The sequence below is a fragment of the Eschscholzia californica genome, unplaced genomic scaffold (assembly GCF_041429995.1).
Source record: "Eschscholzia californica isolate CP2 unplaced genomic scaffold, dmEscCali1.0.p SCAF_1, whole genome shotgun sequence".
Taxonomy (NCBI): Eukaryota; Viridiplantae; Streptophyta; class Magnoliopsida; order Ranunculales; family Papaveraceae; genus Eschscholzia; species Eschscholzia californica.
This window is the reverse complement of record NW_028238198.1, coordinates 85,824,221-85,844,487: the sequence shown is the minus strand read 5'-3', so window position 1 is coordinate 85,844,487 and position 20,267 is coordinate 85,824,221. Positions and strand designations below refer to the sequence as shown.

General features: G+C 34.6%; 1 protein-coding gene across 1 annotated transcript; it reads left to right on the top strand.

Moving 5' to 3' along the window:
* Nucleotides 1-13,830: 13,830 nt before the first annotated feature.
* LOC147570500 (F-box/kelch-repeat protein At3g06240-like) lies at nt 13,831-14,457 on the top strand. Its single transcript, XM_086664633.1, has one exon. The coding sequence runs from the start codon at nt 13,831-13,833 to the stop codon at nt 14,455-14,457; it is 627 nt and encodes a 208-aa protein (XP_086520759.1).
* Nucleotides 14,458-20,267: the final 5,810 nt, after the last annotated feature.

The following is a 20,267-nucleotide window of genomic DNA, read 5'->3' as shown; positions in this document are numbered from 1 at the left end:
ACTATTACATTTACTTAGTTGTAGCTTAGATGATAAATGCATTCTTTTCCAAATTGTCGATTAACAAGTACTTGCTTTTAGGCTAATGATTTTATGGAATTCGATATTCAATAATTATTGTTTTCATCCTCTTTTTTAAATAATGATTCTAAAATGTGTTCCATAGAACTAAAATTTAAATTTTTTTTTTGAAAGAAAGTAAGTCCACTGGTACTTTATTTTGTCGTAAGTAATTTGAAATATCAAATACATAGTTAATATATTCATTCACATACATCTAAAATTTAACGAAAAAAGAATTATGTAAATAAAGTGGAAATGTTTGTTTACTATGATAGTATAAAAACTTATTTTTCGTTATATATTAACGAAGTACTCAGAAAACGAGGACAACTAGCTTAATTACAAAGACAGATCTACCTTTATTTAGTCTATTACTTTTAACATTCATATTTTAGCTAGCAATATGTTGATATTAATACTTAGTTTTTGATGTAGGCAGTTGCGGAAGCGTAAAAGTAATGGAATCCACCATTGTTATTAAACTAAACTAATGAAATAAACTGATAAAATACGTAAATAAACTGATAAAATATAGAACAAAATGATAAACTGATTAATAATAATTTCGATTGATAATATTCTCTGATCTGAATAACAAGGACATGCCTGACTTCCTTTTATAGGAACTTAGAAATTCTAGATAGACTCAAACTAGGATTCCTAAATATCAAAGATACTCATACATAGAAACTTCTAAACCTAGACTTAGCAGGAAATACTAAAACATGGAAACTCCTAAACTATAACCCTAATGGACTCGGCCATGAGGCCCTCTAACTAGTTCGGTCGTGAGGCCCAAAGACTTGGCCATGATGCCCATGTTGATGGTTGCCATCATACTCCCCGTCCGAGAACGAACTTGCCCTCAAGTGAGACTCAACAATGCGATCTTTAATTCCCACTTTGCACGAAATTTGTTGAAAGTTCGAAGAAGACAATGATGGACTAAATCAGTAGCATAAATCCCATAAGGCCAAGAATCTCGCAAAAGCAATTGTACGAAAGAAACTTCCAACAGATTGCGACATCTCTCGTCGTCTTTTAGTTCGATGAAGAAGACCACAACACCAAATATAATCGGAATCCAATGATGCCAAGATACTCGCAAAAGCGGTAATAGTGCATAAAAGTCCAATAAATTACGACATCGCCCATCATCTTTTAGTTTGATGAAAGATACCACAAATACTACCTTTGTTATTCTTGGAAAACATTGAATGTCGTCCTCCCATCCAAAACGTATAAGACGGAGTTGTAAAGATCTTGACATCCACCATCTTTGAACAAAAGGAGTGAAAATACCACATCCTTCTTGATGGAAAAATCAACTCTGAATATCGGCAGCCACTTCATCGCTCTCTGTGTATCTTCCCTTTCACTAACAACTTGAATCATCTTCTCAAGTTCATCTTGGTGAAATTTATAAACCCTAAGGTGTTCCGCTTCTTCTTTCCCCACACTCCAAATTATAACTTTCCCATCTTGAGAAGCACTAGCAATTCCCTAACCCATGTTGATGTTGGCAAACCCAAATTAGGTGCCCAAGCCACATCCCTAACCCAATCAGTATGCATCTCAAGTCCAGGGTGGAAATCCAAATTCCAAAAACTATTGTTCAATTCCCAAACTTTAGCAGTATTATCACGCCCACAATATATACGTTCCTGAATTAGTTCAAAATCACCAGATCCAACAAGAGAACCAGGGGCCATTGAAGGTGCCCAAGAAATAGAAATAACACTAACAGAATAAGTTTGATCTATTTGAATTATATCCCAACCACCATCAATATTTTCAAGAAAAGTTGTTGCAAATAATGCTGGTTCTTGTTGGACTAACCCGATTTTGAGTCTATGAGATTTTGTATTTGGTAATTCAATTCGATACCTAACAAGACAGACCGGACTTCTCTTTTATAGAGATTAGACTTTCCTAGATAGACACAAATAAGGACATAAGATAACTATTAAAGATACTTTCCTTGATTGCTAGGACTCTAAACATGGAAACCCTAAATACTAAATTCTGGAAACTACGCTAATGTAGTAACCTGGCCGTTAGGCCCACTATTAGTCTGGTCGAGAGGCCGACTAGGTGGATGGCCGCCATCATACTCCCCCGCTGTGGAACAACTTGTCCCCAAATTGGTGTTTTCGTAAATTGGCTCTGCCAGACAAAACGGGTAGATATCGGCGACATTGAAGGCAATCCTTAGTTCCCACTTTGCTCGTGATTTGCCGAAAAGTTGAAGAAGACAAATATTGACCATATGACCAAATATAATCGGAATCGTATGATGCCAAGATACTCGCAAAAGCAGTAGTAGTGCATAAAAGTCTAATAAATTGCGATATCTTCCATCATCTTTTAATTTGACGAAGAAGACCACAAATACCACATAATTCTCTATGGAAAAATCAACCTTGAATTTCTGCATCCAATTCGTCACTTTTTCAAAAATAGCTATAAATATCTTCCCACGTTCATCTTCGTGGAGTTTATTAACCAAAGATCTACCAATAACTGGTAACCTAGTTACTTTCCAAGTCAATATATCAAAATAACTGATCTTGGTGGATGCAATGATCTGGTTTTCAAAAGATAACGTAACAAAACTCATAGTTTCATTGACCTCTTCTAGAGGTGGAGATAAAGATGGACTAGGGAATATTTTATGATTCGAAACCACGATTTTTTCTTCCGGGATTATACGTGGATCAAATAAATAAATCGGACTTGTGTTATTCAATTGAATTCCTTCTTCTTTTGTCGATTTTTCTTCCCCAGTCATTGAAAAACTAATATCTTTTTTATCAAGAATCTTTTCTTTAACCGTAATGGACACGGTGGGCGAAGGAGTTTCAGAAAATTTTCTCGATTTGATTCGAGATTCTTCATAAGAGAAGTATTCATCTAAAGGGAGAAAAATATATCGAAAAATACTTTTCACTTGATTCCAATCATCTATGAACGATGTGCCTTGATCAATGAGTCTCCATTGCATCTCGTTGAATTTTTCATAGACTCTTTTAGACAAGTGTTGTTCGATGACAAAAACCTTATCTTCGTCATGGACTTCTTGGTTTATAAACCAATCCTCCATCTGTTGAATCCAAAAATCTATATGATATTGATAATCAAACATAGGAATTTTAGAAACGACATTAATTTTGTTTTGATCTTTTCGATCAACATAGAGTTGTTGTGCATCTCTAAAAGGATCCCAACCTAAACGCGGAAGATTATTCCAACATTCGAGATGAGAAGTATTTAAGAAAAAATTATTTGTTCCCAGATTCTTAAAGCTCTGAATACCAACTAATGTAGGCAGTTGCGGAAGCGTAAAAGTAATGGAATCCACCATTGTTATTAAACTAAACTGATAAAATACGTAAATAAACTGATAAAATATAGAACAAAACGATAAACTTATTAATAATAATTTCGATTGATAATATTCTCTGAACTGAATAACAAGGACATGCCTGACTTCCTTTTATAGGAACTTAGAAATTCTAGATAGACTCAAACTAGGATTCCTAAATATCAAAGATACTCATACATAGAAACTTCTAAACCTAGACTTAGCAGGAAATACTAAAACATGGAAACTCCTAAACTATAACCCTAATGGACTCGGCCATGAGGCACTCTAACTAGTTCGGTCGTGAGGCCCAATGACTTGGCCATGATGCCCATGTTGATGGTCGCCATCAGTTTTTCTGCGGTAGCTTTTGGAATCGTATTTTATGGCCGAAGATTTTATTGAGTTCACTTATTTTCAAGAATTCCCATATATCACCTGTATAAGTATGAAGTGGTATTTTTTCATAATGTCAAGGTTTGTATTTACGTATACATTTTATTACTGGTTTGAATTTTGCTGCTGTTGTCTTTGTAAGTGCAAAACCAAAATATTTTTATTCTTAAAAGAATTAACTTCCTCAAAACATTTTAAAAAGCTAAATATTTTTAACCACTAAAGAGATGCAAAACCAAATTTGGAATTACCATGGATCTTACAATAATTTTGGAAGTCCAAATGTTAGAGGAAAATGAATAATTTCTTTTAGAAATCCTGGGTAACAAGAAATACCAACGCCCTCTATAAAAAAAATGAATTTTTGGGTTTATAGTCCAAAAAACGGATCATAATAGTAGATATAATCCTCTCTAATCCTATAAAGGGTTTTAAAACCAAAAAAATAATATAAATGGATATCTAGTCCATTTGGTCTCATCTAGAGAGAAAACACAAATCTCTAGAATAAATATTATTTCATAATCCCTAATCTAACCTTTCCATATTTTATAACTGATTTATCTTCGAAATCTATGCATATCTTTTTCCATATTTATCTCTCATATTTTTCTCCAATCATGTTTCTATTCAAAGTAAGGATATCTTCATTATTATCTCACATATTTCTCTCCAATCATGTTTCTATTCAAAGTAAGGATATCTTCATTATTTTCAGTAACGAAAACTCTTTATTTGATCTCTCTAAAATCGATTTAGTACAAACCTTCATTAAACTCAGAAAATCTTCTTCTTCTACATTATATTGCTGTCCAAATTCATCATTTATCAGGTTTAATACTTTCGAAATCTTTATAAACACCATTGTTAATATCTAATATTTCTTCTTATAACTAAAACCCTAATTATTTCGCTCTATTATAAATCGTATCAGATTTATGATACATATCTATAAGATCTGTTTACTAATTCATTAACTTCGAATGTATGATGTTTATTTTCTCTCTCTAAAATTTTCATAACTGTTTAAGATCTTTATGTTTATTCCTTATTCAATGATTCATAACTAAAACCCTAAAATTTTCATAACATTTTAAGATCTTTATGTTTATTCCTTATTCAATGATTCCTTCATAGTTAGTATGTTATGTTTGCATCCAGTGATAATATCATATTTCTTTAGATCTATGTTTAATCTTCTGTTGTTTCTGATATTTCGTGAGATCAGATTATCAATCATCAATCGAATGTTTGATGTTTATTTTCTTTCTCTCTCTTAAAATTTCATTTATGTTTTTGATCTTGATGTTTAATCCTTCAACTCGAGTTTGACATTATTGCAATCAATCATCATAGCAGATATCTTTAGATTTGTAGTTTAAGCTTAATGATATCCTCATTTTTTTTCTTCAGATCTGGTTTTCAATCCGTACGGATTTATGAAACATTTGTTCTTTTGTACGGTTACTCATAACAGAATTTACAGTACATGTACTGTATCGTAAACTACCACAATTTATAGTAAATTATGGGTAATTTATAGAACAGTACCCGTGCTTTAACACCAAAACAGTACTCATTTCATTAGTAGAAATACTTCGCTTTACTATCAAATCTCGTATACTTTGCAATTAAGTATATATAATTTACGTATATCTTCATGTTCTTACCATTATGTATATAATTTACGTATAAGTGCACATAAATTTTGTATTATTTATTTACCATTACGTATATTTTTCACCCAAAACAGTAGCCTTGATAAGTTCACCAAACTACTCAAAACCTTCAAATGTTGTCAAAATTTGACAAACATAATATATATTTTACGAAACTGTACATGTGGTTTATAATACAATATATGATTTTTTTTTTCTTTAACGTATGTGTATTTATGTGTGTAGATTTGATATACCAGATGAAATTTCAAAGAGAATCATCAAATCAAAGTGAGCCAACGAAACTAATGGAGAGTACATGGATGGACACCATTTTTGAACCAAAGAAGATTTTGTACTTTTGTTTTGTAATAGAATGTAAAGGATGTGTAATGTAAAAGAAATTATGTGTAATTTATTGAACAAGACCCACATACATTTGATAAATTATGTTGTATACTTGACAAATGATAGTTTCCTCGTCATAAATAATACATAATTTACGTATTTGTTTCATAATTTGTATTCTATGTGTATTTATGTATGAGTAAAAACGAAAACATATGTTGCTTTAATGTTCCCAGAAAAATATACTATTTCCAAAACTGAAAGTTAAGTGATATATATGTTTTGTATATTAACCCCCAAATCACGCGATCCTAAAAAATATACTATTTCCAAATCTGAAAGTTAAGTGAGAGAAAATTGATTTGAATCGAAAAAAATTTACATAGTAAGAGAGAGAAAATTGATTTGGTTTCCAAATCTGTAAAGAGAGAGAAAAATGATTTGGTTACGATTTTTGTTTTGAATTGATTTGGAAATAGATTTGCTTTCCAAAACGGTTAGAAGATAGAGAAAAATCAATTTCGGATTTATAGGTTAGTTGCTTTAAATCCCCTAAATCACGTCCACATTTATAGGTTAGAAACATTTCAAATTCACCCTGGAAAATTAAAAATCCCGTGATTTTTGTAGGAGGGACATGGACGGTAGTTCTCTCATAAAGAATGGATTATTATGTCCATAATGTAAAAGGACTAAATATCCATGTTTTGGGAAGATTGGATCGTAAACCTTTTTTGAATATTATTTTAGTCTATATACCCACGGACCCAAAAAAAAAATATACGCAGAAATTCATAATTCACGTTTTTATGATTCTGATATATTAAAACGCGAATTCACGGCAAACCACATAGATTTAATGCTCAATATCTTCATGGTTTTCTTTTTGTTCCCTGCCATTACTCTTAGTTTTTTGCATAAATTAAGGAGATGGTTCTAACACCATTCATCTCTATTAATTCATCAACTATCTTTTCAATCGATTTTTTCATTATTCTGTGAGATATTTTAATTTCTTTCAATCTCGGCTCTTCCCTAAGGGCGAGTTTCGGGCAATCGCCGATTATTTTGAGTCGAGTCGAATCAATAACTGTTTGATTAATCGTCCAAAATTGAAATAATAAAAACTGAGGAAGCTCCCTCAGTTCAGTTAGGTTGATTGAGTCTCGATGGACGGGTCAATCAAACTCAATTAACCAAGCCAAGCATGAACGAAAAACAAATAAGATGTCAATAGAAGTATTCGAAGGGTCCGTGACCGTCCGATGCTCGAACCGGTCCGTAACCGCCCGATCGAAAGAGCTTAAGCAGGGGATACGGGCATATGTCCTTACCCGGTGATCCGACTGAATCTGCCCGCTCATATGGTTCGCCAAACCGAACCCGCCCATACCCTTCTGCCTATCCTACTAGTTATACCCGTCCGCATGTATGACACGGATCCAGAAAACGGTTATGACCAGGGGATACTTTTTAGAGAGAGAGACTGCGATTTTCCAAAATAGACTGAAATTGTGGTTATTGTTAGAGTAGGTAAAAATGTGCAGATGTGAATGGGGTGAATCATTGGAGGTACCAATCAGAGAGATACCACAGATTGAAAGAGAAGGTGAGTGAGAGTGCGTGTTTTGTTAGAGGGTGGGAAAGTACGTTTCCCACCTTTTTAGTCGGAAAATTTTGGACACTTTTTCCAACCCTTATTTTACCATGAGAAAATCAACTTTCTGTCACATTTGGCCTTACCAAATAACGGAAAATTGATTTTCCCAGTTGATTTTCCCACGTAACAAACGGATTCTTATAGAAATCTGTGGAAGCTCCCTTAGTACAGTTTAGGTTGAGCGAGTCTCGATGGACGGGTTAATCGGACTCAATCAAACATGCCAAACGTGAATGAAAAACAAGTAATATGCCAATATAAGTATTCTCATCGGACTTAATCAGTACAATTTAGGTTGTTTGTTACTTTAACCCTACTCTTTCCCAAATAAATTATTGGGTTAATTCTGTTTTGGCCCCCGATTTGTGACCAACTGGCAGTTTTGGCCCCCAATTGTGTCCGGCAGTTCGTTTTGGCCCCAATTTCCTGTTTGGCCCTAACATATTTTTTCCATTCTACCCTTATGGCAATTTTGTAAATTAAATGTATTTTCTTTCTCTTTGTCCACCTCACTAAGCAATTGCCACGTTATATTCGTCTGGAAAATGTCGCCGGCGACATCATTTCCGGCGACCACCATTTTTTTTTTTTTTTAACTTCTTCTCCAACCATCTCCTTCCTTCTTCTTCTCTCTCTCCTTCCTCTTCTCTCTTTCTCCTTCTTCTCTCTCTCTCCTTCTTCTTCTCTCTCTCCCCTTCTCTCTCTCTTTCCCTCTTCTCTCTCTCTCTCTCCCTCTTCTCTCTCTCTCTCCCTCTTCTCTCTCTCTCCCTCTTCTCTCTCTCTCCCTCTCTTCTCTCTCTGTTAGGTTTCCGGCGAAGGGAAAGAAGAGAGAGAGAAGAAGAAGGAAGGAGATGGTTGGAGAAGAAGTTAAAAAAAAAAAAATGGTGGTCGCCGGAAATGATGTCGCCGACGACATTTTCCAGACGAATATGACGTGGCAATTGCTTAGTGAGGTGGACAAAGAGAAAGAAAATATATTTAATTTACAAAATTGCCATAAGGGTAGAATGGAGAAGCTTACAAAAATATGTTGGGGCCAAACAGGAAATTGGGGCCAAAACGAACTGCCGGACACAATTGGGGGCCAAAACGACCAGTTGGTCACAAATCGGGGGCCAAAACGGAATTAACCTTAAATTATTCTCATCCATCCGCCTACCAACTATCAGTAGTTGATAAAGTCAAAACTGTTGTAACGTTTTGTCTTCCACTACTATAATGTGTAACATCTACACCAATGTGGTCATATGTAAACTATAACTTAAAGGCACATTCATGTGTATGCATATAACCTCTTGTGTTAATCTCCATGAATGTACTTACTTTTTAGAGCCTATAAAAGGTGTTCTAACCCACTGTAATTTACTCAACAATTGGTAGAATATTTTACTACAATCTTAAGGTAGATATTTCGTGTTCTTACTTATATTAGTTTTCTCTCTTCTCTAATCTATCTCAATTTCTTAGTTTTCACAACACGTTATGAGCATGAATTGCTCTATAATAAAAGGGGAGAAGAAATTATCCACCTCCATGATCAAGATATAAACAAATAAAAGATTGGTAAGTTTGTTCAAGTGTAATTGGTAAGTTACTAGGTATTTGCATTTTTCGTTGTGTATATTCAAACTTATTATTCTTAATTTATCTCTAACCATTGATTTTATGTTTGTTGAGATATAATAAACTATATCAAAAGGATATGAGAATTACATAGATGATAATAACGAAAAAGTTACTATTGCAAACTAATATGAATGTAATGCATTCCATCCTATGGTAAGGTCAAGGTAAGTTATGCCTCAGAAATAAAATGGTATTTATTTCATAACTAATGTTTAGTTTGGTATTAAGGTAAGTTGTATGATAAGTGCTTATTTTAATATATTAATGAAGATTTTTTGAAGAGGAAATTTAACCATCAGAATTTGGTTAAGATCAGATTAAAGCATCTATTTTGATATGAGGTTACCAAACCTGAAGTTTGATGTTATACTTTTTCAAATCTAGAAAATTTTAAAAGAATTACTAGAATAAATAATCTCCAAGGATGATCTCAAAAGATATATCCTCTATGAATTGGTTAATTGTCACTAAAATAAATTTATCTATTTAAGGGCCCAATATTATAAGTACATCGTTATCAAGGACTCTACTAATTAAACATATCTCTCATGTGATCGATGTATAATTTGTTTCTAAACAATAAGTAGTTCAAAGTGATCAAAGAACTATAAAAAAAAAAGTGATCAAAGAAATTCTTTTATTTCAACATAAGTATGAGGATGAGTCTCCCCGACGAAATCATCACCAATAATATACTATCAAAGTTACCGGTCAAATCTATCAAACGATTCAGGTCAGTATCCAAACGATTTAGTCTATTTCTCATTGACTACCGTTGCGAAATATACTCCATAGATTAGGAGTCATTAGTATCTAATAAATCTCTTCAACTAGATGATCACCCATTCATCTATTTAAAACCCCAAATTCTCTTCTTGGATTCTTGTAATGGTTTGATTTCCTTCTTTCATCATCCCAAGGATGACCCAAGGATGAAGATAATAATATAAGCAAAATTTACCTTTGGAACCCATCCACTGATGAATGTTGGTTAGTACATTACCAGCCGCCTCCGCCACCAACCCACCACCACCACATGATACTTATATAATATTAAATGGTAAGTTCGATGTTATATCATGGGCCTTTGGTTTCGGTTATGATTCCGAACTTGACGATTACAAGATTTTGATGACAAAAACCATCGTAGACTACCACCGTGGTTCTGTTAATATCACTTGTGAGCTCTACACTTTAGGGTCTGGCTCTTGGAAAATCACTCAAAACAGGGGCGGGTCCATAGGGGTGTGAGGGGGCGCGGCTGCACCCCTTGTATCCTCCCGAAAAAAATTAATAGTAGGTAAATATTTTTTTTTTATATATATGTATATGTAAATATATATCTTTTGATGAGTTAAGATGCCATAAAGAAGACATTGGCTTAGTGGTTAAAGTAAAGGTTGGATAGTAGTTGTGATCATAAGGACATGAGTCTAAGTCCCTTTACAAGCATTTTGAGTATTTTTTTTATCTATGTGTGTTTCTACATATATATACTAGGGTATAGTCTGTGCCCGTAGGGCACGGAATTTTTTATATTTATGTTATACAAAATGATCAAATATTTTGATCTTATACAAATATTGAAGTAATAAAAATATAATTAAAATAATAATCGAGATAATATTGAGTTTTTTTTTTGAACTGTTATATTGAGTTGTTTGAAGGGAGAAAAGTGGAAAGAGAGAAAAAGAGTTAGAGAGTTTTTAGGGAGTAGGTAGTTATTTTGACGGTTTAAAATGAAAGGTCATGAGGACGACCGAGATTTATAAACCAAAGTTATGGCATGGCACCAAAACCTATGTCATTTGTTATATGACTAGGTATCTCCATCGCACGAGCACAACGAGTTTACGTCAGTCGTGATTAAAAACCTCAATCGCACGAGCACAACGAGTTTAACCATTCTCTCGGGTGCATGTAACACAATGTCTAAGTAAATCGTTGGCTGACGTCACCCAGACCGAGTCCAAACCTAGACGTGCTAGCACTATGGTGCATGTATTTCTTCGTATAGTGCTAGCACGTCTTGGACTAAACTATTAACCATTTCTTCGTTGAGTGAGAATCTTTGTATATTTGATAGTATTCGCAAAGTTAGTACTGATGTATGGGTAATGAAGGAGCATGGGTTGAGTAAGTCTTGGACTAAACTATTAACCATTCTCAAAAACAGTTATATTGAAACCAATTTTCCTGTAAAGTGTTTCGGTAATGGCGACATATTATTTCTAAGAGATGGGAAGGAGATAGTTCTATATGATAAGTAGAAAAGAACTACAATTTCTAAGCTCATCTTAGATGATTTTGAAGTTGTGACTTGCAGTGGTAGTTTAGTTTCACTCAACTCTAAGACTTATTTGAAGCAAGAATTTCGCGAAGAGAACCCACAGGCTTTGAAGAGAAAGTGCCACAGGTGCAACGGCACCGGGGTCCTCTCAAGCGACAAGAAACAACGAAGAATTCGGCGCTCCTCAAACAAGAATGACTAAACTATTACACGAACTTAGTTGTAGCTTAATTGGTAAATTCATTGTTTTACAAACAAGGGGTCGAGTTTGAATCTCTATTTTCTGTTTCTTTTTTTTTTCTTTTTTCAAATTGTCAATTACAAGTATACACTTCTAGGCTAATGATTTGCAGAATTCATTCGAAATTCAATAATTATTGTTTTTCTAAATCTGATTTTAAAGGAGTTCCGTAGAACTAGACTTTAATTTTTGTTTCCCGAAAGAAAGTAAGTCCTTATTTTGTCATCAGTAATTTGAAACATCAAATACATAGTTAGTTAATATATTCATTCACATCCATCTAAAATTTAATGAAAAAGAATTATGTAACCAAAGTGGAACGTTTGTTTATTATGATAGTATAAGAAAAAGAAAAAAGTATTTCATAAAAAAAATAATAGTATAAAAACTATTTTTCGTTTTATATTATTAAAGGGTTCCGAATAAAACTTTGCACCGGACTTCGTTTCTACGTCTGACAACTGATAGAAAGTGAGAAGAGCTCAATTACAAAGACAGGTCTACCTTTATTGTATTATTTTTTACATTTGTATTTAATTAGCTAATAATATGTTGACATTAATATATTTAGTAGTTCCTTCAACAAAAAAAGATATATATATATATATATATTTAGTAGCTTTTGGGTTGTATTTTATGCCTGAAAATTTTATCAAAAATTTCCATACATCACCTATTTATGTTATGAAGTAGTATGTTTTCATAATGTCAAAGTTCGTATTTACTTTACATTTCACTAGTTTAAATTTTGTTGATGTTGTCTTCGGAAAACCACAATATTTTCATTCTTAAAAGAATTAGGGAAGTTTTATAGAGGCCCCCGTTCTTGTTAAAAGGATCCCTCCTGGTGAATTCGATACAAGTCCACCGAAATTACAAGAGAACATTCGGTACGAGCCCACCGAATTCACAAGAGAATATTCTATACGAGTCTACTGAAATTCACTCCAGTAGTCTATTTTTGCGAATTCAGTGCACTCGTACCAAATTCACAAGGAGGATCCTTTTAACAATAGTGGAGGGGGCATATACAACTTCCTAAAGATTTAACTTCCTCACAAAATTCAAAAGTTAAATATTTTCGGATCAGTGTAGAGATTCAAAACCAAATTTGGAATTACCATAGACCTTACAATAATCTTCCAAGTCCAAATGTTGAGGAAAATTGAATCATTTCTTTTAGAAATGTTAAGTAACAAGAAAAACAGGGCACCCTCTAGATAATAATTCTATGTAGAGATTTGTGATTTACGGCGCGAATTCACAGCAAACCATGTAGGTTTAATGCTCAAAATCTTCTGTTCCCTACCATTAATGGAAATGATATAGTAGTTGAAGAAGGTGGGACGTAGATAGAAAGGAAAGTAAGAAATTTAACTTAGAATTTGAGGTCGTTTTACTCTAACCCTACTCTTCCCCAAATTTGAGGCGGTTTTTACAATTTCAACAACAAAAAAAAAAAAAAATTTACCAACTACTGGTAGTTGATAAACCCAAAACTCTATTTTAGGGAACAACATTATAAGTAAAACCCTATCAAAGAATCTACTAATTAAATATCTCTCTCACTATAGTCTCTCTCTCGCATCTGATGGATGTGTTGTTTGTTTCTAAACGGTAAGTAGTTCAAAGAAATTCTTTTATTTCAACATAAGTATGAGGATGAGTCTCCCTGACGAAATCATCACCAATAATATACTATCAAACTTACCAGTCAAATCTATCAAACGATTTAGGTCAGTGTCCAAAACCTGGTGTTCTCTTTTCTCTGATCCTTATTTCATCAAACTTCATCATAATCATGCTCTTCAACAAGACAAATTTAGTCTATTTCTTATCAACTATAGTTATGGAATATACTCCATAAATTATGATTCATTAGTATCAAATAACTCTCTCACTCTAGATGACCACCCATTCATCTATTTAAAACCCCAAATTCTCTTCTTAGATTCTTGTAATGGTTTGATTTCCTTCTTTCATCATCCCAAGGATGAAGATAATAATATAAGCAAAATTTACCTTTGGAATCCATCCACTGATGAATGTAGGGTAGTACATTACCAGCCACCACCACCACCACCACCACATGATACTTCTATAATATTGAATGGTAAATTCGATGTTATATCATGGGCCTTCGGTTTCGGTTATGATTCCAAGCATGACGAGTACAAGATTTTAATGATTAAGACCATCTTAGACTACCACCATGGTTCTGTTAATAATACTTGTGAGCTCTACACTTTAGGGTCTGACTCTTGGAAAATCTCTAACAACAACCTTCCTAACAATGTCATTCGTCACGGATCTGGTGTCTTCGTTAATGGAGCTCTTCACTGGATGGCAACTCCTTTTAATGAAGGATTCCTCTATCATATTATAGTTTCTTTTGATGTGGTTGAGGAGAGATTCGAACAATTACCGGTACAACAAGTTTTAAATCATTTTTTTTCAACACCATGGGCATGTACACTGGGTGTTTTGGGAGATTGTCTTTGCATATTGGTGGATGCTTATACTACTCAAGTATGGATAATGAAGGAGTACGGGGTGAGTGATTCTTGGACTAAACTGTTCACCTTTCCTCAATCCATTTGTTTCTTGAGGCCAATGACATCTTTCAAGAATGGTGACATACTATTACAGGGAGATGGGAAGAAGGTAGTTTTATATGACAAGAAAAAGAAAACTACAATTCCTAAGCTAAGTGGCATCCCACATGGTTTTGAAGCAGTGACCTGTGTCGAGAGTTTAGTTTCACTGAATTCTAGAATTTATTTGAAGCAAGAATTAGACAAAGAGAATTAATAGAAGAAGTCTAATTACAAAGATAAGTCTATCAAAGAGTTACATTACTTTTTTGAATTATGTATTTTAATTAGCTAGCAATATATTGATTGGGATCAGTATTTTCTTAACCATGAATGATATGACTTGATGATCTCTGGCGATCTTTATAACTACGGGACTGAGCGATAACACTAGTCCTAAGTGGGTTATGATCTGCTTCTTGTTGAACACACAATGCAGCAATGGCATCTATCATGACCGACGAGAGTAAGGTTCAGGAACTAGGGCTCGTTCCGTATACGACTTGTTATTAACCCTTAACTATAAACACCTGTTAGTAGCTAATGGTTGATGCTGTTGATTCCCTGGTTCTCTTTTAGAGAGAATAGTTCTTAATCTTTCTATTTCACAAAACAGAGTACACTTACTTTTCTGTTTATCTTTCTATCTGATAAATCAGAGAGAGAGAGTTATCTTCTAATAATTAAGATAACAACAGTGATAATAAAAAAAAATAAAAAAAAATCAAATGTAAAATATCCGAGTCGAGGATACCTCTGTCCTTAAGACAATTTACACCCTGTATATCAGTACCAACAGTAATGGTGTATGTCTCCCAGGATAAAACGGATTACCTATCAAAGTAAAGATGGTACCTCTTAGTTATGATAGTCTGACGAACTTTGTAAGTAATATGAACTTCTGAACAATGATCTCTTAAACTCTAATGCTTGAAGATGAAGATGAATGCCCAGGAAATGCTAAAAAAATTGATCTCTTGTTTGCTGAATTCTCATGGTATTTATAGGGGTATTGGCACCACTTCGTATGGGTGCCTATAGACGAATGGATGTTTCCTTTGACTGTTGGGTTACAGATTTAATTTCGACCGTCAGATCTCAACGGATCTATTTAGATCCAGCGCCACAAACGCCTACCGTTAGATCCCCACGGATATATCAGATTTATTGATTAAATCTCAACCGTCGGATTAAATCTCTGGTCTTAAAATCGAATGGCTCCGATCGCTCCTAGCGACGATGCGCACGTGCGAAGTGCAAAGTGCGTGCGGGCGCCTCTAATGCGCCTCTAATGCGCCCATTCGCCCACGCCGCGCGTGCGTGATGCGTGGTTTGCGTGGTGCAAACCACGCCAAGCATCCCATCATCCCAACCAATCTATTGTTAGTAACATAAGGAAAAGTCTATATAAGGAAGTAAAACTTTCCTTATTTTTCCAATACGGTACTAATACTAAAACAACACGTTTAGTTTTCCGTATATTTTTCCCCAAGTAAATCAATGATAACTCATTCATATGAAATCGGATTTTGACAAACTTTATGTCTAAATTCAAGAGCTCGACGAGACGAATCCAATGGTCCATCCTGATCTTGATTTGGACAACGTTTGGTTGCCCAAATTGACCAAAAACAGATCCGGTTTCTACAGATGCTACAATTCCCTCCCCTTCTTGATTCAATGAAACAAATCCATCAACTTCACAACAACTGAAACTATACATTATCTGGGAAGAAATGATTGTTACCATTAACAAATAATAAAATTTTATCAAGAACATGATTTGCTTGGCCCGGACTCGAAAAGGAGACCTTCAGTGTGTGATTATCAACTACACCACAAAACCATTTGCCTACACGCGCTGCTTAAAGTGTAAACCTAGCTGTATGAAATTGAAAAAAGTAACAAGTACTTCGAAAAAACACGTGGCTTGGCCCTTGCCGTGCAACATAGGGCATGCCAAGGACAAAGCTCGACAAAGGAGTTAGGAGGTGAATGGAAAGCTTCCAAGAATTGCCCATTTCACCCACAACATGGAAAACCAAAGAAGGACGTCGTAGGCCCCTTGGGGCCACCTCCGGCCAAAAAATCGAACAATCCTAATAGGATACGTTACATAAGGAGGATCGAAAATAGGAGATCCGGCGGTCAAGATAAGTTGCAGAAATAATAAACTTGGTACTCATAATTAGCAAGTCTAGTTAGATTCGTATTAGGAAGGTAATCCTGACTAACTTATCAAAAATGATGCTATGCCCGGCCGGAATCCCGGCCGAATCCCGGCCGGGTGAGTTGGCGCGCCAACCGGGCATAGCATCCCACGTGGCTGCCCAAGGGAATGAGGGGTTTGATTAATTACAGAATGGTCCCTTGACTTTCGCTCAATTAGAAAGAAGGGGTTCTCACAATCAAAAGGCCAGCGCTTTGGGGAAAGCTAAATAGTTTCCGAGGTGTGAAATTTTAAAGGGAATATGTAGAATTTTAGAAACTTTCCGGGGAAATAAATTTTAAGGGGAAATAAAAAAACACTCCACCTCACCTCACTCTCTCTCCACCTCACCTCTTTATCTTCTCTGATTAGGTCGCCGGCTGGAAAATTTTCCGGCCGGCGACCATGGAAAAAAAAACACTCTCTCTCTCTCTAGAAACTCCGGCGAAGGAAACCCCTTCGCCGGAGTTTCTAAAGAGAGAGAGAGAGTGTGTGATTTTTTTTTTTCATGGTCGCCGACCGGAAAATTTTCCGGTCGGCGACCTAATCGGAGAAGACATAGAGGTGAGGTGGAGAGAGAGAGTTGAGGTGGAGAAGTATTTTGCTTTCCCTCTAAATAAAATTGTCAAACAAAATTGACCAATTTTTTACCAAGTCTTCACACCCCGGAAACTATTTAGCTTTCCTCAAAGCGCTGGCCTTAATTAATTGGCTAGCAATGTTTTGAGATTAATATATTTATTTTTTTGTAATTGTTAAGTTCACGATTATATGATAATCGGAGATATGGACATAAAGAAATGACACGATAATTTAACGTGGTTCGGTCGATTACTCAAGACCTACATCTACGGAGAAATAACTCTTTATTAATAATTCACCACATACAATTGTATGTGGGTTTGATCGGTTACATTGGTCAGACATAACTCGATGAGTTTGAATCCTAGAACCCTCTCCTATTTATAGATGACTTAGGATTTAGGGTTTCCTAGTTTCTGATTACTAAACTAGGAAATAATACAAAATCTATCTAATATTACCATTAGATAGTTACAAGAGATATTCTGAATATAAGAAACTAAATCTTCACATATCTTCAATATATCTTCAAATATCTTCAATATTCTGAATTCTTCTTGATCGTCGGATCTCGTCTTCTCGATCCGTCACGTACATACACGTATATTATTTCTGCAACTTATCTTGACCGCCGGATCTCCTATTTTCGATCCTCCTTATGTAACGTATCCTATTACCCCCCCGCAAGTTGGAGCACGTAAATTTTGGAGTGTCCGACTTGGAGAGAGAAAAAGGAAATACTTCTTGATTCGTCGAATTCGTCTTCTTGCAACTCTTGGATTGTGGATGCGTTGGAAGATGATTGAACGATTAAGTCACAACTAAAAGTTGGTAATTACGGTCAAAAAATTGAGCGAAAATCAATGACAACGAAATTACATGTATTTTCTCATGTATGTAAAGTTGGTCATTGTATGAAGAAAATGTCAACAACTAAAAGGTTGTGATGATAAATATCTTGTCGTATAAAAACGTCAAGTATGAACTTTAGGAGTGACAACAAAATAATGTTGTTTTGTTTAAAACCGACAAGAAATCATTGTCGGATTACCAAAAAATATTGGAAAGTAACAACCAAAATGATGGTCGACATGAAATTCATTGCCAAAAAAGGCAAGATCGCGAATATAATTCCGGAATTAAAGATAGAGATATTCTATCAGTGGAAGAGATATTCTATTAGGTGAAAGGAAGTGTCCAAAATGTAATTTGGTATGAAAGACAAGTCATCATAGAGAAAGTATGAGTTGGAAAATGTCACGGGAGAATCCGGAAATATATGCCAAATTTGATATATTCTATTTGTGGTAAGAAAAAGTCCAAAATATAATTGGAAGAAAGAAAATAATCATGAGAAATATATGATTATGAAAATTTCGCGGGTTGAATTCCGGAATTAAAATCCAAAATAGAAATTCTTTCTCCGTTGAAGAGAGAAATCCAAAATTTTGGTAGAGAAATAAAGTCGTCATAAAGAAAGTATGACTTTGGAAATATCACGGGTATATCCGGAAAGAAAATTAGATGAAATTAATCTATTTTTAGTGTCACAAATAGAAGAGAAAGTGACAGAAAAATTGTGTCACAACTAGAACAAGTTGGATATAGGTGACAGTAGTGGTCTATCACAAAAGAAATGTTCCGACAGTTGAAAACTGTGGCAAGTGACTGTCACGAAATAGTGGTATGAGAAACTGTCGCATAATGAAATTGGGGAAAAATTTAGAAATTCCTAAATTAGAGTTTACCAAAAAAATTGGGTTTTCATTGAAGAAACTAACATCTTCTCGATTAGAGGTATAAACATGAATAGGGTATTGAAAGAACCCTAATCAATGTACATGAGGTAATTACCATGTCCAAAAGCCAATGCATTTGAGCCATATATGCCGGCAATGGTGATATATTTCTAGAGAGAGAAAGGGTCGTTCGTCGGTCTAAAACCGAGAAGTAGAAGGTCAATTTCTCACCAAACCCAGAAGAAATCGGTGGTGGTGTGTCCAAATCGAGTGAATTTATCGAATGGAAATGCCAAGGTCGCCGGAAAATCAACAAATCATACCCTAGGGTTTCTGTCGCTGGGAAGATGAAGAAGAAGGTCGGGTCAACATGTGCTGACTCGGTCAGCGTGGTATATGGTGTTTCCGGGTCAAAGCACGCTGACTGTGGTCAGCGTGGTCAAAATTGGCTTACTAAGTCAGCATGCATAATATGAAGTCCGGGTCATGGTAGAACCGGGTAGTCTTGCCCGGAACTCAGTTTTGGTTTCGGCTGGAACGAACAGAAACCAGATCTGGACATTTTTGGTTCCAGAAGTATGTTTTTCAATTTTCAGACCTATTTTAGGTTTAAAAAAATTTAAAAAATCGAAAAAATCAGAAATAAATCAAAAAATTAATTGACAAGTTACCTTTGTTGAAGAGTAAATCCTTGGTGATTATTTGATGAACTTTAATAAACTCCAGCAAATCAAGTCCGATTCTCGTACAAAAAATATATTCTTCTTTCACTTGATTTTCTCGTCTTGTAGAGAAAACATAAGCACAAGAATAATCTTGAAAATATAAACAAATCGGCAAGACGATTGAGTAAGAACGGAAACACAACTAAAAAAAAAGTTGGAGTTTTGCGGAAGCATAAAATCATTGGAATATGATTAACTTGGGAAAAGAAATCGACGAAATAACTTATCGATTATTTAATCACAACGATATATAAAAAAATCATTGGAATATGATATTCACAAGAATAACTTGGGAATTAAAAAGAATCGTCAAAGTAATTGATCGATTATTATGTCACAACGAACAAAAAAGAACGTTGGAAATTTTGCGGAAGCTTAAATCAGGAACATTAACTTGCTCATGATACCATGTTAAGTTCACGATTATATGATAATCGGAGATATGGACATAAAGAAATGACACGATAATTTAACGTGGTTCGGTCGATTACTCAAGACCTACATCTACGGAGAAATAACTCTTTATTAATAATTCACCACATACAATTGTATGTGGGTTTGATCGGTTACATTGGTCAGACATAACTCGATGAGTTTGAATCCTAGAACCCTCTCCTATTTATAGATGACTTAGGATTTAGGGTTTCCTAGTTTCTGATTACTAAACTAGGAAATAATACAAAATCTATCTAATATTACCATTAGATAGTTACAAGAGATATTCTGAATATAAGAAACTAAATCTTCACATATCTTCAATATATCTTCAATA